Below are 23,013 nucleotides of genomic sequence, written 5' to 3'. Positions count from 1 at the left end.
AACATTTATTCACCTCCATAGATGCTCTCTTACCTGCTGAGTTCCAGCAGCATCTCGTGTGCAGTGCGCTCAGCACAGACCCTTCGGCCCACAATATTTTGCTGTCCTTTTAACATACTCGAAGAATGATCTAACCCTTCCCTCCCATGTAGCCCTCCAATTTTTTAATCATCCACAATCCTACATCTCCTAAATGCTATTGATGTATCTACCTCTACCACCATCCATGCAACTACCTGTGTTCTTAAAAGCACAATCCACCACCACCATACTTTCCTCCGATCGCATTGTATTAGCTATTTTTGCCATAGGAAAAGGGTGCTGGCTGTCCACTCAATCTGTGTTGCTTATCGTCTTGGAGCACAAGACAGAAGAGCAAAATTAGGCCATTTGGCCCATCGAGTATGTGCCACCATTTCACCATGGCTGATCCATTTTCCCCCTCAGCCCCAGTCTCCCACCTTCTCCCCGTATCCCTTCATTCCCTGATTAATCAAGCTCTGCCTCGATGACTTGGCCTCCACGGCCATCTGTGACAATAAATCCCACGGAATCACCGCTCCCTGGCTTGTACACCTCTCACTCCAAAGAGAAAAGTGCTAAGTCACTTAACCTTGCTTCATAAGACATGCTCGCTAATCCAGGCAGCATCCTGGTAAATCTTAAACATGAGGTTTTGTAGATGCTGGAAATCCAGAGGAACACACAGAAAATGCTGGAGGAATTCTGCTGTTCAGGCAGCATCTGTGCAGAGGAATAAATCCTGATAAATTTCCTCTGCACCCTTTCTAAACCTTCAACATTCTTCCTGTAATGAGGCGACCAGAACTGAACACAATAATCCAGGAGTGGTCCAATCCAGGTCAGTCGTGTGCTGTTCATGTGGGAAATCTGGGAGACCCTAATCACACAGAGTGAGATTTAAAGAGGGACCTACCCTGCAGACGGAATGAAGGTGGCCATCCAAGATGGAGACCACATCACAAGCACTGAATGTAGACAACTGTAAGTGGATTGCTGCTTTAACTGGAGGGATGGTATGGGTCCCTAGGTAGTTGAAAAAGGGCAGGGTTTACACTTCCCGTGGTGGCATTGGAAGTGACACAGGAAAGGGAGTGGTTGCTGGAGATAGAAGAGTTGGATCAGCGCGTTGCAGACAGAATTCTGAAGGGAAGAGGGGAAAGATGTGTTAGATGATGGGATCTTGTTGAAGGTTTGGAACATACAAAGATGATTCGTTGAATGTTGAATGAGCTATAAGAGAAAAATAAATATTAGCTTTAATTTTGTTACATGGGACATTACAGGCTCTTTGGCCCACAGTGTTGTGCTGACCCTTAAACCCTGCCTCCCACCTTAAATTCCTCCATATACCTGTCTAGTAGTCTCTTAAATTTCACTAGTGTATCTGCCTCCACCACAGACTCAGGCAGTGCATTCCACGCACCAACCACTGAGTAAAAAAAAACCTTCCTCTAATATCCCCCTTGAATTTCCCACCCTTTACTGTAAAGCCATGTCCTCGTGTACTGAGCAGTGGTGCCCTGGGGAAGAGGTGCTGGCTGTCCACTCTGTCTATTCCTCTTAATATCTTGTATACCTCTATCATGTCTCCTCTCCTCCTCCTTTCCAGAGAGTAAAGCCCTAGCTCCTTTAATCTCTGATCATAATGCATACTCTCTAAACTAGGCAGCATCCTGGTAGATCTCCTCTGTACCCTTTCCAATACTTCCACATCCTTCCATAGTGAGGTGACCAGAACTGGACACAGTACTCCAAGTGTGGCCTAACTAGAGTTTTATGGAGCTGCATCATTACCCTGCGACTCTTCAACTCTCCTTCACACTTCCAAGTATCCTGCCATTTACTTTGTACTCTGCCTTGGAGTTTGTCCTTCCAAAGTGTACCACCTCACACTTCTCCGGGTTGAACTCCATCTGCCACTTCTCAGCCCACTCCTACATCCTATCAATGTCTCTCTGCAATCTTCAACAATCCTCTACACTATCTATAACACCTCCAACATTTGTGTTGTCTGCAAACTTGCCAACCCACCCTTCTACCCCCACATCCAGGTCGTTAATAAAAATCACAAAAAGTAGATGTCCCAGAACAGATCCTTGTGGGACACCACTAGTCACAACCCTCCAATCTGAATGTACTCCCTCCACCACGACCCTCTGCCTTCTGCAGGCAAGCCAATTCTGAATCCACCTGGCCAAACTTTCCAGGATCCCATGTCTTCTGACTTTCTGAATAAGCCTACTGTGTGGTACCTTGTCAAATGCCTTACTAAAATCCATGTAGATCAGATCCACTGCACTACCCTCATCTATATGCCTGGTCACCTCCTCAAAGAACTCTATCAGGCTTGTGAGACACGATCTACCCTTCACAAAACCGTGCTGACTGTCCCTGATCAGACCATGATTCTCTCAATGCCCATAGATCCTATCTCTAAGAATCTTTTCCAACAGCTTTCCCACCACAGATGTAAGGCTCACTGGTCTATAATTACCCAGACTATCCCTACTACCTTTTTTGAACAAGGGGACAACATTCGCCTCCCTCCAATCCTCCGGTACCATTCCCGTGGACAACTAGGACATAAAGATCCTAGCCAGAGGCTCAGCAATCTCTTCCCTCGCCTTGTGGAGCAGCCTGGGAAATACTCCGTCAGGCCCCGGGGACTTGTATGTCCTAATGTATTTTAACAACTCCAACACCTCCTCTCCCTTAATATCAACATGCTCCAGAACATCAACCTCACTCATGTTGTCCTCACCGTCATCAAGTTCCCTCTCATTGGTGAATACTGAAGAGAAGTATTCATTGAGGACCTCGCTCACTTCCACAGCCTTCAGGCACATCTTCCCACCTTTATCTCTTTTATCTCTAATAGTCCTACCTTCACTCCTGTCAACCTTTTGTTCTTCACATAATTGAAGAATGCCTTGGGGTTTTCCTTTACCCTACTCGCCAAGGCCTTCTCATGCCCCCTTCTTGCTTTCCTTGACCCCTCTTAAGCTCTTTCTTGGTACCCTATATTCCTCAATAGACACATCTGATCCTTGCTTCCAAAACATTACGTATGCTGCCTTCTTCCATCTGACTAGATTCTCCACCTCACTTGTCACCCCATGGTTCCTTCACCCTACCGTTCTTTATCTTCCTCACCAGGACAAATTTATCCCTAACATCTTGCAAGAGATCCTTAAACATCAACCACATGTCCATAGTATATTTCCCTGCAAAAACATGATCCCTATTCACACCCGCAAGTTCTAGCCTTATAGCCTCATAATTTGCCCTTTCCCAATTAAAAATTTTGCTGTCCTCTCTGACTCTATCCTTTTCCTTGATAATGCTAAAGGCCAGGGAGCGGTGGTCCCTGTCCCCCACATGCTCACCCACTGAGAGATCTGTGACCTGACCCGGTTCGTTACCTAATACTAGATCTAGTCTGGCATTCCCCCCTAGTCGGCCTGTCAACATACTGGACAGGAATCCGTCTTGGATGCACTTAACAAACTCTGCCCCATCTAAACCATTGGAACTAATCAGGTGCCAATCAATATTAGGGAAGTTAAAGTCACCTATGATAACAGCCCTGTTATTTTTACACCTTTCCAAAATCTGCCTCCCAGTCTGCATCTTTAGAACACTCCCAATAGAGTTACATATGTATCAAAACATACAATGAAATGTACTGTTTACCCCGTTGCTCGCGAAGTGCTGGGGGCAGTCCACAGCTGTTGCCTTGCTTCAGGACCCATCATAGCATGTCCCATGGGGACTGTTTTGTTTCCTTCCTGTTAACCCTGTGTACCTCAGTCTTTAGACACAGCACAGAGATGTTATCTGCAGGAATTCTCTGATGTCCTAGCAATAGTTGGGAGTATAAAGTGAGGGTGGGAGGATGAATACTGGGTCCTGGTGGAGGACTTTGTCAACTGGTGCAAGCTGAATCATGTGCAGCTCAACATCAGTAAGACAAAGGAGATGGTGATGGACTTTAGGAAGACTATAAGCTTTCACTGCTCCCTGTTACTATTGATGGTTAGGACGTGGATGTAGTGAGAACCTACAAATACCTGGGGGTGCATCTGGATGACAGACTTGAGTGGAGTCCCAGCAGAGAGGCTGTGTACAAGAAGGACCAGAAACTGCTCTTAACTCCTAGGGGACTGAGCTCCTTTGGAGTGCGTAGGCCTCTCCTTCGCATGTTCTGTTGTCGCCAGTACAATCTTCAATGTGGTGGTGAGCTGGAGCAATGGTATCAATGTGGTGATGCTAAACAGGTTCAATAAACTGATCAGAAAGGCTGGCTGGCTCTGTTATAGGAGTCAAACTGGAGGCTGTGGTAGAACAAAGGACCCTATGAAAAGTCCTGGCAATTCTGGAGAATGTTTCTCGCCCTCTGCGTGAACGGAGGAGAACTCTTAGTAATAGACTAAGAGCACTGCGCTGCTCCGAAGAGCCCAGTATGAGGTCATGCTTCATCTTGGACGTTTAGCTCTATTATGAGTCAACCTATATCCGGGGAAGTAAAGTACTCCTATTAGACTGTTTGAGGTAACTTTTATTACTCTTTCTACTTGCAATATTTGTATATCTCTGAACTTTTAATGCTACTCTGACACCATAATATCCTTTGGGATCATAACATCTATCTATGCCCACAACTCACTAACCCGAACCGTACGTCTTTGGAACGTTGGAGGAAACTGGAGCACCCAGAGAAAACGCATATGGTCTTGGGGAACGCATACAACTCCTTTCAGACAGCAGCAGGAATTGAACCCTGATCAGTGATGGGATGTCCAGGAGAATTGTTGAGAGCAGGGAGGAGATGTGATCAAGAGCAACTATAGTAGTGATGAAGAATGATGTGATGTAGAATTGAAAGATGTTGAATCCTTGTGGGTTGAGTTAAGAAACTGCAAGGGTAATAGGACCCTGATGACAATTATATACAGGCCTCCCAACAGTCGCTGGACCACAGATACAACAGGAAATAGAAAAGGCATGTCAAAAGGGCAATGTTATGATGGTCATGGGAGATTTCAAAATGCAGGTCGATTGGGGAAAATCAGGTTCATAACGGATCTCAAGACAGTGAGTTTGTTGAATGCCTACGAGATGGTTTTAAAGAGTAGTTTGTTGTTGAGCCTACTAGGGGATCAGCTATACTGGATTGGATGTTGTATAATCTGGAAGTGATTAGGGAGCTTAAGGTAAAAGAACCCTTAGGAGCCAGTGATCACAATCTGATTGAGTTCAATTTGAAACTTAATAGAGAGAAAGTAAAGTCAGATTAGCAATATTTTAGTGGAGTAAAGGAAATTAGTGGTGTGAGAGAGGAGTTGGCCAAAGTAAATTGGAAGGAGCTGCTGGCAGGGATGACAGCAGAGCAGCAATGGTGTGCGTTTCTGGGAAAAACAAGGAAGGTGCAGGATAGATGTATTCCAAAAAGAAAGAAATACACAAATGATAAAATAGTACAACTGTGGCTGACAAGGGAAGTCAAAGCTAATGTAAAAGCAGAAGAGAGCATACAACAAGGCAAAAATTAGTGGGAAGCTAAACAATTAGGAAGCAACAGAGAGCAACTCAGTCATCAGGAGGGAAAAGGTGAAATATGAAAGCAATCTAGTAAACAATATCAAAGTTGATAATAAAAGCTTTCTCAAGCATTTATGAAATAAAATAGAGTGGATGGAGGACTGCTAGAAAATGAGGCTAGAGAAATAATGGGGGATAAGGAGACAGCAGGTGAACTAAGTGAGCATTTTACATAGAAACATAGAAAACCTACAGCACAATACAGGCCCTTCAGCTCACAAAGTTGCGCCAAACATGTTCCTAGCTTAGAAATTACTAGGCTTACCCATAGCCTTCTATTTTACTAGGCTCCATGTACCTATCTAAAAGCCTCTTAAAAGACCCTATCGTATCCGCCTCCACCACTGTTGCTGGCAGCCCATTCCAGACTCTCACCAATCTCAGCGTTTTTATATTTTTATATATATAAAAAACAACTTACCCCTGACATCTCCTCTGTACCTACTCCCCAGCACCTTAAACCTGTGTCCTCTTGTGGCAACCATTTCAGCCCTGGGGGAAAAAGCCTCTGACTATCCAAATGATCAATGCCTCTCATCATCTTGTATACCTTCTTTGCATCAGTCTTCACCGTGGAAGACACTAGCAGTGTGCCAGATGTTGAAGGGTGTGAGGGAAGAGAAGTGAGTGTAGTTACTAATTCAAGGGAGAAGATGCTCAAAAAGCTGAGAGACGCAAGGGTACTTAAGACATCCATACCAGATGAACTGCACCCTAGGGTTCTGAAAGAGGTAGCGATGGAGATTGTGCAGACATTATTAATAATCTTTCAAAAAGCATTGAACTCTGGCATGTTGCCAGAGGACTGGAAAATTCCAAATGTCACTCCACTCTTTAAGAAAGGAGGAAGGCAGCAGAAAGCAAATTGTAGACCAGTTAGCCTGACTTCAGTGGTTGGGAAGATGTTAGAGTCAATTGTTAAGGATGAAGTGATGGTGACACAGGACAGATAAGACAAAGTCAGCATGGTTTCCTTCAGGGAAAATCTTGCCTGATGAACCTGTTGGAAAACTTTGAGGACATTACTAGTAGAATGGATAAAGGGGATGCAGTGGATGTTGTATATTTGGACTTTAAGAAGGCCTTTGACAAAGTGCCACACATGAGACTGCTTACTAACTTAAGAGCCCATGGCATTACAGGAAAGTTACTGACATGGTTGGAGCACTGGCTGATTGGTAGGAGGCAGTGAGTGGGAATAAAAGGATCCTTTTCTGATTGGCTGCCAGTGACTAGTGGTGTACCACAGGGATCAGTGTTGGGACCACTTATTTTTATGTTGTGTATCAGTAATTTAGTTGATGGAATAGATGGCTTTTTTTTTCAAGTTTGCAGATGAATCGAAGATTGGTGGAGGGGCAGGTAGTGTTGAGGAGACAGATAGGCTGTAGTAGGACATAGACAGATTAGGAGAATGGGCAAGAAAGTGGCAAATTAAATACTATGTTGGAAAATACATGGTAGAAGAAATAAATGCGCAAACTAGTTTCTAAATGGGGAGAAAATCCAAAAATCTAAGATGTAAAGGGCTTGGGAGTCCTTGTGCAGAACACACTAAATTAGTGGTCACCAACCTTTTTAAGCCCAGGATCCTCTACCTCGGCCTTAGTGAAAGGCAAGATCGACCCCAGATCGATTAGTTACATGCATGCGCACTGGGGCAGAAAAGACCGGAAGTAAAACCCTGCAACCTGGAAGTAGAAATAATGTATAAACACCAGGGGTACCCACCCTTTTATTGCACCGCAGACCGGCTTAATATTGACAATATTCTAGCGGACTGGCCGAGGCGAACACTGGCACGAGGGCATCACGGCGTTTAGGTGACTGATGACCTCGCGTGGGTTCAAGTTCAACAGTGGCCGTGACAGGGACTGAGGAAAGGTGCAACTAACTCATATCATTTCCTCGCGGCCCGGTGGTTGGGGACCACTGAAGTACACTGTGTATTGCAGGGGAACTATGCGCATGTGCACTGGGCAGAAAGAACAGAACAAAAACCCCACAACCCGGAAACCATCTCGCAACAGTATTTGTGTATTTATTTTTCATTTTTTTTCGGGATCAACTGGGAAAGTCTCAAAGATCGTCCAGTCGATCGCGATCGACGGGTTGGTGACCACTACCTTAAAGGTTAATGTGCAGGTAGAGTTAGTAGTGAGGAAGGCGAATGCAGTGTTAGCATTCATTTCAAGAGATCTGGAATGGATGCAGACTGCTACCCTGACACATTAGGAAGAGTGAGAAGGAAGGGAAAATTCAGCAAACCTGAAAAATGTGTTTTTGTTCTGAGGCATTAGCTGTGTTTTCTTTTCAATAGATACTGCCTGACCTAGTGTGTGTTTCTGGAATTTTCTGTTTTTAGTTGGGGGTGCAGGACTTGTTCTTAAAAGGCTGGTTTTCGCGTTGATCAAGGCGTAACTATTGAACGAGATCCTTGTTTTTTATCGATGGTAAAATCTCACACAAGACGTCTTGGAGTCAAGTCACTGTCACAGACCACTGTCCTTTGCCAAGCTGGTTTCACCCATTGGGATACTGACAGTATTAATTTGTTTATTTCAAGCAGGAGTTCCCAACCTGGGGTTGACAGACCCCTCTGTTAATGGTAGCAGTCCATAGCATAAAAAAGCCTGGGAACCCCTGATTTAGAGGTGCAGCAGGGTAAGAGGCTGTTCCGGCCCAATGAGGCTGTGCTCTCCAATTACACCCATATGACCAATTAACACACTAACCCATAAGCGCAACGTACGTCTTTGGAACGTGGGCGGAAAGCAGAGCACCCAGAGGAAACCCAGACAGTCACAGGGAGAATGTACAGACTATTTGCAGACAAAGTTAGAATCCTTCTGGTAAGGTGGCAGTTCCTTGGGATGCAGCCTTCTCTCGGGGAGCAGCCAGTGGTGTTGCTTTCTTTGTTAAATGTGTTTCTACAATCGCAAGGTGGTGCTGGGCTCCAAGAGCTTCGGGTGCTGTGGGTCTACTCCATGGTGAGCTGTTCGTTGATCGGAGGAGATGGCCTGGGTGCAGACCACGTTGCTGCCTGCAACTCAACATCGGAGTTGGTGCGCAAAGGTGGCATGCAGTGAAACCGTTGGTAATTGTCTTGGACGTTTTTCTTACGATTGCAAGACCCTGTTGGACATTGACAACGTGAGATGCCACAGGCCTGTTTCCTTTGTTTGGCGGTGTGACAGATGGCGAGGCAGCTGCATTGCCCTGGCTGTAGCGAGGACTGGGCCTGAAGCCGTGGGATTGCCTGCTGCTGCAGTCCAGGAGAGAGGCCCCAGGGATGCTGTAGCGTGGCGTCCATGCTCGATCGGGGGCTGGCCTCCAGTGTTCGATCTGTGGAATGGCAGGCTGGATTACATGCACAAGTTTGTCTGCTGGGAATTGCACCGTCAAATTGTGGGCCCTGTCACTCATGGACTCTGGCTGCATATTTATGTTTTCTTGCATGGCTGTGTTTCTTTGCTTGCTGTTTTGAATGTGCTGTGTATGTTTTGCACCTTGAACCACAGGTGTTTTTGGCTGTATCCATGTATGTTTGAATGATAATTAAAGTTGAATTTGAACCTGAGTTACTGGTGCTGTTATAGCCTAATCATGGGACAGTTTACAGTGACCAATTAACCTACTAACTCCTACGTCTTTGGACCGTGAGAGGAAACTGGAGCACCCTGAGGAAACCCACGGGGTCATGGGGAGAATGTACAGACTCCTTACAGGCAGCGGCAGGAATCGAACCCCAGTCGCAGGTAGTGTAAAGCGTGTGCTAATCACCATGCCTGCCACATTATTGAATGCTGGAACAGGCTTGCGGGGCTGAATGGCCTCACTCACATTTGGTTATATTGAGTGGGTAACAATCAGATTCAGAGAGCTGTGGGTTTAAGTTTCACTCCTGAGAACAAAATCCAGGCCAAGGGAGCATTGCAGTGTTGGAGGTGAAGTCTTTTGCATGAGAATTCACCAATTAGTCTTTCTCACGTCTTGGATATTGGGTTAGCTACTTGCATTTCAAATGCATCTATGCTATTTTGAAGGCTGTGCATGCGAATGACTTGGGAAACAGGAGGTATGACCTTGCAGGGTCTGAATCTGCAATTTACATCAGGCAATCAGCCTGTTCCTGTCGTGTTTTTTGGAAATTATATAACTGCTTGCCGGGCTCTCTGCTGGAACCATCATCTAAGATGCTTGAGACGTGGTGTCTGCCTTTTCTGCCCCAGCTGCTGTCATTGGGTGGCTTCCATTACGATTGTTCTCTGTCCTGGATATTGAAGTGTCAGCTTGCATCACCTTAGCCCCCTTAGACGTGGAGAGGAGACAACCCTTCCCTCTGCGCCGCATACCAAGGTGGCCAGGGTACCTGAGGGCCTGATCAGAGAAGTGGCTTTTGCGGAGTTTCTCGAAAGAGGAAGGAAACGGATGGCTGAGCAAGTTGGGTCTGGATGTACAATCTTAAAGCAATGCCCAGCATGGTTGGTTTGCAGGGTGGTGTGGTTGAACAGTTTATGCACAGATGAGAAGTGATTGAATGTATTTACCCTGAGAGGGTTATTGTGTAGAGGTGTTCAGCATGCAAACAGCCCTTCAGCTCCACTTGTCCATGAAGACCGAGATGCCCAATCCCATCTTCCAGCATTTGGGCCTCTTTCTTTCATTCCTATCGATTCCACCTATCTGTCCAAATGCTTTTCCTTGAGCCGAAATTGTACCTGCATAAACCACCTTCTCCAGTAGCCTGTCTGATTCACCCTCCCGTACGCCAGTGGTCCCCCCCCTCCCCCCGCCACCGGCCCGTCCTGTACACCGGTGGTCTCCCCCCCGCCGGCCCGTCCTGTACACCGGTGGTCTCCCCCCGCCGGCCCGTCCCATACACCCTGACTCGAGCCAATCTAGCTCTCCGGGTCATTGAGCCGTACCAGCTTGCCAACCATGACAGGTTTGTGGTTGTCTTGGAGGAATCATCTATTCATGCAGTTAAATCCATTTTTTCCTGAATCTCTTCAGTACTCATTGGCCTTTTTGTGGTTTGGTGAGGGAGGGGGAGTGTGGAGAGGATGATTCCTATGGTGGGATGTCGAGAACTGGAAGGCACAGCCTCAAAATTGAGGGGTAACCTTTTAGAACAGATGTAAGAAGAAACATTTTTAGTTGGAGTAAATCTGTGGAATGCTCTGCCCCAGACTGCTGGAGACCAGGACCGTGGGTATACTCAAAGCGAAAATTGATTGTTTCCTGATCGTCAGGGCATCAAAGGATATGGTGAGGAGGCAGGTGTATGGGGCTGAGTGGGATCAGCCATGATGGAATGGCAGAGCAGACTCGATGGGCTGAATAGCCTAATTCTAATTCTGCTCCTTTGTCTTATTGTCTTAACTAAATTCATGAGCATAGACAGGGTGAATGGTCACTGTTTCTTCCCCCAGGGTAGGGGGGCTTAAAGGTGAAAGGGGAGAGATTTAAAGGGGACAAGAATGGCAATTTTTTTTTTTTTACAGAGGATGGTGCGTATTTGGAATAAGCTGCCAGAGGATATGGTTGAGGCAGTTGCATGTGAGATCCCCCATTGGCCGGAGTCGACAATGAACGTTGCATCCTAGATGTCTACAATATGCAGGAGTCCTCGGGGTCACGTTGCCGGTGGCCGGTGGCTGTTGGCTGGGGTGTCATAGTGCGTTCAGCAGAGGATGATGCTCAGAGAGGCTGTGCCGGAGGGGATGATCGGAGGCTCGGAGGTTCGATGGACTCAGAGTCCACTGCGGTCAGGGTGCTTTCACTGTGTGCTGCGTCTGCGAGGCTGAGTCCAGCGGCGCAGTGGAAGTCCATAGCGGGGGTATTCCCTTCTGCCGCCGGCGTGGGATGACGAGTCTATCGGGACCCCGAGGACTTGTGGAAACTGTGTGGTGGTTTCTTTCGAACTTGTAGTCTTTTAACATCTTTGGACTATTTTTACTGTGCCCATGGTCTGTTTTTTTTTATCAATTATGGTATTGTCTGCACTGTTGTAACTATGTGGGTTTGTGTAGATCTTGTAGCTTTAGTTTTTGGTTTGTTGGGTGGTAGAGTTGGTCTCCTGACTTGGTGTGTCTGGGTAGTCTTGTTTTGTCTGGTGGCTTTGGAGCTCCTTTCCAGGGAACGTGCTAAGACGGTAGCGCGATATTAATACGCAGCAGCTTCTCCGGACTCTGGATTGGGGATTGCCAAACGTTATGTGGATTTTCTGGTGTAGTTTGTTTTATCGTGTGGTTTTGTGATATCATTCTGGAGGAATTTTTAACTGCATTGCATTTGTGGTTTCTAAACGACAATAAACTGAAACTGAACTGAGTTGCAGTCAGCATTGAATTCAACATGGCATTGCCTTGGGGCCTCCAGCTGCGGAATTTTCCTCGGGGTTTACTCCTGAAGCCTTCCCCTTGAGCGGGTATAGGCAGCAGAGGTTTTTGAAATCAGTTGTGTTTCTCCTAGATGTGCCAACTGCAGCTGACGAGCCCCATTTGCCCGAAGCAGCTGGTTTTAAGTGGCCAGTAACCCACATTTGCCCATTCTCCTGTCAGAATAACAATTCTGCTGGGCTTACTAACTGAGCCACACATGAAAGCCAGGAGCTGGACTTGGTTTTCAGAGGTAATTTGTGAGTCATGCCATTGGGAGCACTTAATAAATAATGGGAGCTTATCCCCACCCCAACTCTGAGGTTTAGAGAGATATGGGACAAACACAGGCATGTGTGTCTAGCCCAAGTAGTTACTTTGGTCAGCGAGGATGAGTTGTAGTTGATCCTGTCCTCTGATTCTGAAATGGAAGAGATTTGCGAGGGTTACGGGGCAGTGATTGGACATGGGGAATGGTAATGCACTCACACTGTTTAAATTTGGAATCTTTTCATTGAGGGATGGGAAGGAGGATGGGCTGGCTTTCAATATAGTCATTGAAGATTTGTTTCTCTGACCCTACTTTACACTTTGAATCGCTACCTAGCCTCTCAGTCATAATCGGTGTCAACTTGAAATATGAGAATTGGCCGTCTGTAAAGATGTTGATCCCTTCTTTCCAAGACTTGGCTGCTTCCTCGTCCGGGCGAAAGGAGCGGTAGCCAGAAATTTGAGAGTTTATTAAGTACAAAATTGAATACTTAACAGCTGGTGATGGTTGGATAAGTGTTTCACAGCAGATGGTTCACAGTGCTCCTTGTCCACAGGCGTTTGCCCTTCTTCGCTGACCTCCTGCGCTCTTCGAAACTCTCCTCTCTCCAGCCTTTATTTGTTCTCGAGCCAAAGTTCAGAGTAAATTTATTATCAAGGTTCATACACGTCACAGTATACTACTCACAGATTTATATTATTGCGAGCATTGACAGTGAATACAAAGAAACACAATAAATAGTCAATGAAAGACCAGACCCAACTAGAGGGACAAACAACCAGAATGTAAAAGACAATAAAACTACAATACAAAAAGGAAGAAAAGCAAACAAAATAATAAGTGATCAATAAATATTGAGCACATGAGATTAGAAGTCCTTGAAAGTGAGTCCATAGTTTGTGGGAGTAGTTCAGTGTAGGGGTGAGTGAAGGTATCTCCTCTGGTCCAAGAGCCTGATGGCTGAGGGGTAATAACTGTCCCGAACCTGGTGGTGCGAGTCCTGAGACTCCTGTACTTCCTTTTCGGCAGCAGCGGGAAGTGATCTGGATGGTGGGGGTCCCGGATGATGGATGCTGCTGTCCTCCAACACCGTTCTACGTAGATGTGCTCAATGAGGGCTTTGCCCATGATCTAATCAGAGTGAGCTAATTTCATAGCTTTTAGTGGTCGGCTGCGCTCCCAGGTAACCCAGACAGCTCAGCCATCATTTCCCACTGTCTCCCTCACACAGGTTATTCTCAACCTGAAAGTTTACTAGGATGTTGCCGGGACTGGAGGACCTGACTTGCAGGGATAGATTCCATCATTTAGGACCTGGAGCATAGAAGAATGAGGGTAGAGTTTTGACAGAGGTAGACAAAACTATCAGGGTTTACCTAGAGTTTTTGCCATTGGGGTTGGCCAGCCTGTCTGCCTGTCACCACTGGCGTTTAGGGCAGAAACGAGGTCCCCCATGTCTGGCAGTGTTCAGAGCTTCCTTCATTGTGTCAGAAGCTTCCTCTTGGTTTTCACTACTGTCAGTCATGCAAATCCTGGGTGGAGACTCGGGAATACTGTCCCACTCAGATATAAATGGATTCTTCATTGCTGTTTCCATAACAATTTTGTTTTGCCAGTCAGGGTTGTTGGCCCTGAGCTGAACCCCCGAACCCAGAGGACCGGTGGACCACTCTTCAGCTGGCCTCTGCCCTTTGACCTGTTTGACATGGGTGACCCTGCCAAGAGCCACAGCAGAAAGCCCCGACTCCAGCTGACGTGGCTCTCGGGGTCATTGAGGCACGGAAGCCTCTGAACCGCGACAAAGTTGTGGAGACCGGGGTCGGGTGAGACTTGAGGGTTAAGGGTGAAAGGGTCAGAGGGTGGAAGGAGCTGCCAGCGAGTTCGATTTCCAACATCTCAGAAGTTTGGATAAGTACATGGATGGGGAGGGGTGTGGCAGGCTCTGGTCAATGGGACAAGGCAAAATAATAATTTGGCATTCACAGATGGGCTGGAGGGCCTCTTTCTGTGCTCTAGTTTTCGATGAGTCTCTGACTGTATGCCTGCTCCGATTCTCTTCTTCCAGAAGAGCTTTGATTTTCTCCCGTCCCCTTGTGTCCAGCAGCTTAATAACCGTGAAGATTTGGTCTGCTTTGCTATTGTCTCTGCAAACAACAAGCAGATGTGTCCTGTCTCCCAGGGTAACGACAAAACCAAAGACCCATGTCTCACTGAGCTGAAGCATGGGGACTCCACATTTTAACAGCACAATCCTTTAACCCTTCATTCTTCCCCACTGTGTCTAACTACTATAATTTTACAAATGATCAGGAGGGTCTTGCCCAATGCTGGGGATGCAAAGGCATAGAGTACAGATGTGTTACTCTATAACACGGGGTTTACTCCTGGGAAGTATTCTATAGGAACAGTGGGGTGAATACTGCCGGTTAAGGCTTGCAACAATGCAAAAAAAGGGTATTGTAATACTAAGTACAGATTTGTCACTGTAATACCAGGGTCTGGTAATGGTACTCTTGTCCCATTGACCAGAGCCTGCCACACCCCTCCCCAGACCTGTGTATTGCAGGGCTGCAGTACTGGTGGGCACAAGGTTATACCCGTGTCATACCAGGGTACAGCACTGGTGAGTTCCAGTCAGAATGAAGTTTGTTATCATTGACATATGCTGTGAAATTTGCTGATTTGTGGCAGCAGTACAGTGCAAGACATTAAAAATCACTATATCACAATAAGAAACAGTGGATTCTGGTTGATGGGACCAATTGCTTATTTGGGACAACTCTTAAAAGAAAAAACAACTAATTAAGAAAATAGCTGGGATTCCTTTAATTCATTAGGGACACGATGCGCTTAATTGGGACAGGAGACTGTTCCCGAACAGTTTCTCACTGCGTCAGTCACATGCGCTTGCAAGGCTGTTTGAAACTACACTGTACTTGGAGTGAACCGTTTTTATCTAAATAGTGTCAGTTGCATGTATTTGTGTTCAAAAAGCAGAATCGGGTATGTATATATTTAATATATATAATATTTAAAAAGCTAAATATGTAGTTCAGAAACAGCAAAATGTAGAAGTAGAGTTCATGGGTTCAATATCTATTCGGATATCAGATGACGGGAGGAAGCTGTTCCTGAATCGTTGAGTGTCTGCCTTCAGGCTCCGTGCCTCCTTCCTGATGAGTGGCAGAAATGAGAGAGAACGGGTAATGGGGAGGCAAGTGCCCACAATCGAGTTGATCGACTTCACAACTTTCTGCAGCTTATTTTGATCTTGTGCGGTGCCTCTCCCACCCCCAGTACCAGATAGCAACACCGCCAGTTAGAATGCTCTCCGTGGCACGAATGTAGAAATTTGCAAGTGTCTTTGGGGATATAACAACTCTCCTCAAATTCCTAATGAAATTTAGCTGCTGTCGTGCCTCCTTTGTACCTGCATCGACATGCTGGACCCAGGATGTTACCCAGATACTTGAAACTGCTTGAGCTCTCCACCACTGATCTCTTGATGAAGTCTGGTGTGTGCCCTCGTCTTGCCCTTTCTGAAGTCCACAAACAATTCTTTGATCTTACTGACGTTGAGCGCAAGGTTGTTGCTGCAACACCGCTCGACCAGCTGCTATACCTTTCTGCTGTACATCTTCTCATCAGTGATATTACCCACTGATAGTTGGTGAGAAATGAACAGTGAGACAATTCAGAACTCGCTGCAGTTTCAAGCATTTAGGCTTGGAGATGCCTGAAACGGCTGGGAGTGAAAATGAAACAACTTTGCTACTTCAGCTTTTAAGGAATGAAGAAGAATTAGAAGGTATCGATAATTATCTTGAATATTACAGTGTAAATGAAGTCTTTGAAGATGCAATCATCCAAAGCATTGTATGAAGGAAGTCCAGTATCTGTACTAGGTGCCTGCACTGATTTTTTTTTTAAATTGAAAGAACATGGAGTAGTATGCTGGCTGAATTCTGATGTTGATAACTATTATAAACAAAGTACAGTAGTAGTATTGGCAGTGTTCCAATTTGTTCTGTATTTCATTTGTAATTTGTTGGTCAGTTTTTTTAATATACTTTTGTTAACCATTTCCATGAAACCAGCTCACTGGGGTAGCAGCTTAATTCAGCCAGTGTACTGGTCCTGATGCTCCCGTTGAACCGGAATCCACTGTATATAAAAAAATAAACATATAGAGTAGAGCAGTGTCCGTGGGTTCATGGATCATTCGTAAATCTGACGATGGAGCTGTTCCTGAAACGTCCTCTGGCTCGCTGATGTTAGTAACGAGAAGGGGGCGTGTCCCAGGTGGTAAGGCTCATTTTTCTGTTTATCTGTTAAGTTACAGCATGGAACAGGCCCTTCAAGCCACTCCGCCCAGCAGTCGTCCCCCCACCCAATTTAATCCTAACCTACTCGAGGGACAAATTACATGACCTACTAACCGGTACGTCTTGGGACTGTGGGAGGAAACTGGAGCACCTGGAGGAAACCCACGTGGTCACGGGGAGGACGTACAAACTCCTTACAGGCAGTGGCGGGAATTGAGCCCATGTCACCTGTACTGTAAAGCGTCGTCCTGACAACTACGCTGCAGTGCTGCCTTCTGGGGGCACCACCTGTTGACGACGTCCTCAATGGTGCCCGTGACGGAACCGGCTGAGCCTACGAGCCTCTGCAGTGTTGGATCCAAGCCATGAAACAACCATTCAGAACATCTGTAGAAATTTGCTAGGGTATTTGGTGAGACATGTATAATCCCTGTATAATAATAGGGTTCAGATCTATCCTTGTTTAATACAGTATCACTAGGTCCGTCTCCATTGGATGCTGCGTTAGGGTTGTACTGACGACAGGACTATCCGTGTGATACTAAGGTACAACTCTGTCATATTCTCACCCATGCGTAAGCTGCAGGGAGAGTTTAAGCTGATGGTTTGAGTTTTATGAGGCTGATATTTAACAGTTGCTTAATTAGAGTGCGGTGGAGTGAACGAGAGATCCCTCTTGACCGCCGGTGAAGGCGGGTACAGACATCTACAAAGTACGCCTAACGCGCCTGTCGTACAGTCACCAGCAGATCCTCCCTTCCCTTTTCATCTCACCCCGACAGGCACATTCCTCCACCTCTGTCTTCCTCGTGCTTCCCCTTAAATCTGCTTTGCTTTTTACCACAGGAGCTGGTTCCAAATCTTCCCTGCTCTGCATCTGCTGACTTCACGATTAGATCTATTTGTGACTCTTTGGTCCCACGATAGGGTAAATGCCAAATTAAAAACAAATGAGTTCCAAATACTCAGGTAATATTTAAGAGCCACATCGTGTCATATCTCTTTCCTTTGCACAGGGTGGAGGATTTATTATGGGCAGCTGAGAAGCAGGGTGTTGGCTGTGATTGGTCTGTAGTGGGTCTCATGTTGCTTGCAATTTGCTTCACAGTTGACGTTAAATCGTTTTCTGTGCCTTTTTTCCTCAGCTTCCTCTTAAGTGCCTTACAGACACACAGAGGTTTCTGCAGATGCTGGAAATCTTGAGCAACACACGTAAAATACTGGAGGAACTCAGCAAGTCAGGCAGCATTTAGGGAAGTGAATAAACAGCCAACGTTTTGAGCCGAGATCCTCATTAGTAGTCCCGATGGAGGATCTTGGCCTGAAGCTGTGACTGTTAAGTCCCTGCCGTAAACACTGCCTGACCTGGTGAGTTTGTCTGGTATTTTGTGTGATTTCCCTTTCTACTAGGTTCAGGAACAGTTAGTACCCCTCAAACATCAGGTTGTTGTACCAGAGGGGATAACTTCACTCAGCCCAAAACCAAAGTGATTCCACAACCTATAGACTCACTTTCAAGAACTCTTCATCTCAAGTTCTTGATATTTATTGCTAGTATTATTTTGTATTTGCACAATTTGTCATCCTTTGCACACTGGTTGTCTGTTTCTCTTTGTAATTTTTCATTGAGTCTATAGTATCTCTTTGTATTTACTGTGAATGCCCCCAAGAAAATGAATCTTGGAGTCCTATATGCACTTTCATTATGCATTTACTTCAAACTTCTGAAGTGCCTCTGTTTTTACCCCTACGGCACCCTGTAACAGAGACTTCTATGCCTTGCTCATTCCCTAAGTGAAGATGGTGTGGGTTAACTAGGAAATGGGAATTGTCCATGGATCTCACTAGGGTATTTGTGGTTAACCTCTGACCTCCGGGGTCAACTCGTGGGATCATGTTGCATGAAAAAGGACATTTAGCTGATCGAGTCCATGTTGGCCATCAAGCACCCATTGATGTTGATTTTCAAAGGTACATTGAATGTCAGAGAAATGTATACAATACACATCCTGAAACTTTCTTCACAACCATCTGCAAAATCAGAGGAGTGCCCCAAAGAATGAATGACAGTTAAATGTTAGAACCCCAAAGCCCCCAACTCCCCCTCCCATGCATAAGCAGCAAAATAATGATGCCCCTCCCCACCAGCAAAAAGTATTAGCATCCCCCCCCACTGAGCAAAACATCAATTTTACACTAATTTCATTTTATTCACCAGAAATTCACATCTCCCTTCAAATTCCACTGTTCACCTGCACAGTCAAAGCAATCTACAGCAGAAACGTAACCAAAGCTCCCAATAATTTTCTTTTACAGCTGCTCCCGGCACCCATTACTCCGAGCAGGAAACTTCTGCACGACCTGGAGACTGCGCAGCACTTGATGAACAGTAAACCGCGGGTGAACAGTTCATTAACGGTAAGCTACCGGCTTCCGTACGGTGTTCCTTGTTACAATCTGTAATAGTAGTGTTACTTGAAACACTGGCGATGTAAATACGTTGAAGCTCTAAAATGTTACAAAGTAATGGTTGTGCATTTATTATTTAGAAAATTTATGGATTATATTCATGAACACAATTACAGGGTATTTCACAAATATATTAACATAGTTTTCAAAATTATTTAGCATAATTTTAAAATGATATTGACATTGTATAAAAGAAAATTCCAGCTGTGCAGTAAAGTGCCCGAGAGTATTTCAGTTCCTGCATAGCTGCACACCCACACAACTTAGAGGGAACAGTGCTCCCAGTCAGCAAGAAAGGAGTTGTGGCCCTCACGGTCCATTGGAGAAAGGTGGAAACTCCACAGGGGTCAGAATCGAACTTGGTGACCATGAGGCAGCAGTTCTATCAGCTTCATCTACTTGCTGCCCGGTGGTGTAATATAACTGGGAACAAGCACTGGATTTCGGCTTCACAGCGGCCACTTGCTGACCTGACTGTTTCTCCCACCTCCCTCTGCCTGCAGTGCCAACCATGCAGCAGGAAAGGCTGAAGTGCAAGAACCTCCACGAGTACCTGAGGAGTCTCAGCCCGGCCATCCTCGACAAGCTGTACAATCACCCGGCCACCTGCCTGGCCGTCTTCAGGTAGGACGTGGTCGGTCATAGTGGGCTTGATGCAGCCAGTACGCAGTTACAGTGGGCACTGCCTGATTACAGTGGGGATGGCGCAGTTACAGTTGGCACGGTCTGATTACAGTGGGGATGGTGCAGTTACAGTGGGGACTGCCTGATTACAGTGAGGATGGTGCAGTTACAGTTGGCACGGTCTGATTGCAGTGGGGATGGTGCAGTTAGTGGGCGCAGTGTGGTTATACTAAGTATGTTTACCGTGACGTGTGAAGTTTCACTGGATACTGGATGATACTTCCATAAGACAGGAGCAGAATATGGCCATTTAGCTGATTGATTATTCTTCCCAGCCCCATTCTCCTGACTTCTCTGTGTGACCTTTGACATCCTTGCTAATCAAGAATGTCAACCTCTACTTGCCCTCCACAGCCACAGATTCACCACCTCTGGCTAAAGAAATTCTTCTTCGATGTTCTAAAGAGACATCTTTCTATTATGTGGCTGTACCCTCTGTTAATCTACTCTCCCAACAGTGGATTTTCAATGAGATCCCCTCTCATCCTCACCAAATACAGGCCCAAACCCATCTTGGCTAGAACAAGCCAACACAATAAAGGGGGGGGGTGGAGGGGAGAGGTCATGAACTTATCAATCACCCAAGGTATGAGTCAATTTTAGAAAGCCTAGCACATTTATTCTTCAACATAATCCCCTCCTCCATTTACACACTTAGTCTAGCCGTATCTTGGACCTCCAGAAAGGGTCCACAGATGGGTGATAAGTCTGAGGCCTAAGGTAGAAAGAGATGAGTTATCCAGCTCTCGTTACATGAACATGCAGTTCAACTCCTTGAGTGATAATGCAGAAAGTTTGAAGTTAATAACTCATCTCCTTCTACCCTAGGCCACAAACTTATCAATCACCCCTCGTAATGCAGAAAGAAGTGTAAAAGCCACAGAGGAAGTGCAGGGCAAATAGATAATATGGTGAGAGATTATAACATGACAGATTGAGACACCAAACGACCATCTTATCTTTACAAGAGTCTGAAAACAGCTGTCCTTGAGCCTGGTACAACGTTTGCACCTTCTCCCTGATGAGGGAAGAGAGAATGCCAGGGTGGCTGGGTTCTTTGATTATAGAAACACAGAAAACCTACAGCACAATACAAGCCCTTCAGCCCACAAAGTTGTGCCGAACATGTCCCTACCTTAGGAATTACTAGGCTTACCCATAGCCCTCTGTTTTACTAAGCTCCATGTACCTATCCAAAAGTCTCTTAAAAGACCCTATCACAGGCATGGGCAGACTACGGCCCGCGGGCCATATGCGGCCCGTTAAGCTTTTTAATCCGGCCCGCAGAACTTGATGAAATTATATTAATAAACCTTGTTAACGTTTTCTCCCCGCAATTCTGGCATTTTCCCAATAGATGACGCACTCTATATACATTGACCTTTGTTGAGGTGCAGCGTATTACTCCACATTTGTGCTTTACTTTGTGACCTGGTGGCGACCCATTTCCTGGCACATCCGAACCGGCTCACAATTAGCCAGCGTTCCGGCTAAGAGAGATCGCCTGCGGGGATTTGCGAGCACAGAGCTCCGCATACCGGCGCGCTCTCCCTGCTTTGTCATTGTGCTGGCCGTTGTTGAGTTTTGGCACAGGGGACAATTGAATAAGAAGGAGCAGGACAAGTAGACCTGCATCTCCTACCGTTTTTGAAATAAAGACAGTCAGGAGGAGAGTGATGATGATAATATCTTGAAGGATAACAGAATTTTCAGTGCTTTAAAATAATAACTGTTACTATTAAAAAAAAAAGCTGTATTTTATTCATTTAATTTTCAGTGTTTTAAAAGTCATTTCAATAAATAGCTAAATACCATGGGACTTCAAAGACAGATATTTTGTTGTAATGCATTTGTTCATTTTCAATTGAAATTAAAGCACATGTTTTCTACATATCCCATGATATTTTATTTTCTCTTATGAGGTGTATTACCAAAACACTCCGTCCATCTGCTCCTGGTCCGGCCCCCCTGTCAAATTTTAGAACCCTTTGTGGCCCTCAAGTCAAAAAGTTTGCCCACCCCTGTCCTATCATGTCCACCTCCACCACCGTTGCTGGCAGCTCATTCCACGCACTCACCACTCTGACATCTTACCCCAACATCTCCTCTGTACCTACTCCCCAGCACCTTAAACCTGTTAAATTTCCGCAGGGATCGCTCCCTACACATCTCCCTTGTCCATTCGTCTCCCCTTCCCCCCCACCCCCATCCCTTACCACCGATCTCCCTCCTGGCACTTATCCTGTAGCGGAACAAGTGCTACACCTGTCCTTACACTTCCTCCCTCACCACCCTTCAGGGACCCAGACAGTCCTTCCAGGTGAGGTGACACTTCACCTATGAGTCGGCTGGTGTGGTATACTGCGTCCTGTGCTCCTGGTGTGGCCTTTTATATATTGGTGAGACCCGACACAGACTGGGAGACCATCTCACTGAGCACCTACGCTCTGTCTGTCAGAGAAAGCAGGATCTCACAGTGGCCACACATTTCAATTCCACATCCCATTTACATTCTGATATGTCTATCCATGGCCTCCTCCACTGTCAAGATGAAGCCACACTCAGGTTGGAGGAACAACACCTTATATACTGGCAGGGTAGCCTCCAACCTGGTGGCATAAACATTTTCTCTAACTTCTGTTAATGCCCCTCCTCCCGTTACCCCATCCCTAATATATTTAGTTTTTTTATCCCCCCCTCCTTTTTTTTTCTCTTTCTGCCCATCACTCTCCCTGTTCTCCATCTCCCTCTGGTGATCCCTCCCCCTTTCTTTCCCCCTAAGCCTCCCATCCAATGATCTTTTTCCTTCTCCAGCTATGTATCCCTTTTGCCAATCACCTTTCCGGCTCTCAGCTTCACCCCACCCCCTCCGGTCTTCTCATATCATTTTGCATTTCCCCCTCCCCCCCCCCCCCCCCCCCCCACTACTTTCAATTCTCTTACTATCTTTCCTTTCAATTAGTCCTGACGAAGGGTCTCGGCCCAAAACGTCGACAGTGCTTCTCCTTATAGATGCTGCCTGGCCTGCTGTGTTCCACCAGCATTTTGTGTGTGTTGTTGTTTGAATTTCCAGCATCTGCAGATTTCCTCGTGTTGACCTTAAACCTGGGCTGTCTTGTGGCAACCATTTCAGTCCTGTGACAAAGCCTCTGACTATTTCTACATGATCAATGCCTCTATCTTATTCACCTCTATCAGGTCATGTCTCATCCTCCATTGCTCCAAGGAGAAAAGGTCGAGTTCACTCAACCTATTC

The 23,013-nt window shown here is 45.9% G+C and overlaps 1 protein-coding gene across 2 annotated transcripts in view; it reads left to right on the top strand.

Annotated features, from left to right (window-relative positions):
- The window catches only part of gtf2h4 (general transcription factor IIH, polypeptide 4), a 130,889-nt gene that overhangs the window by 10,254 nt on the left and 97,622 nt on the right, over window positions 1–23,013 (top strand). For both annotated transcript variants that reach the window (XM_059970843.1, XM_059970842.1), the window contains 2 exons: window positions 18,921–19,022; window positions 19,577–19,697. In XM_059970843.1, the coding sequence (XP_059826826.1) occupies window positions 19,585–19,697 (113 nt within the window). In that variant the 5' untranslated portion in view covers window positions 18,921–19,022; window positions 19,577–19,584. The remainder of the gene's footprint in view (window positions 1–18,920; window positions 19,023–19,576; window positions 19,698–23,013) is intronic.

Source organism: Hypanus sabinus, chromosome 5 (genome assembly GCF_030144855.1).
Source record: "Hypanus sabinus isolate sHypSab1 chromosome 5, sHypSab1.hap1, whole genome shotgun sequence".
NCBI classification, from domain to species: Eukaryota; Metazoa; Chordata; class Chondrichthyes; order Myliobatiformes; family Dasyatidae; genus Hypanus; species Hypanus sabinus.
The sequence above is the reverse complement of the archived record's forward strand: the minus strand, read 5'-3'. Positions and strand labels throughout refer to the sequence as shown.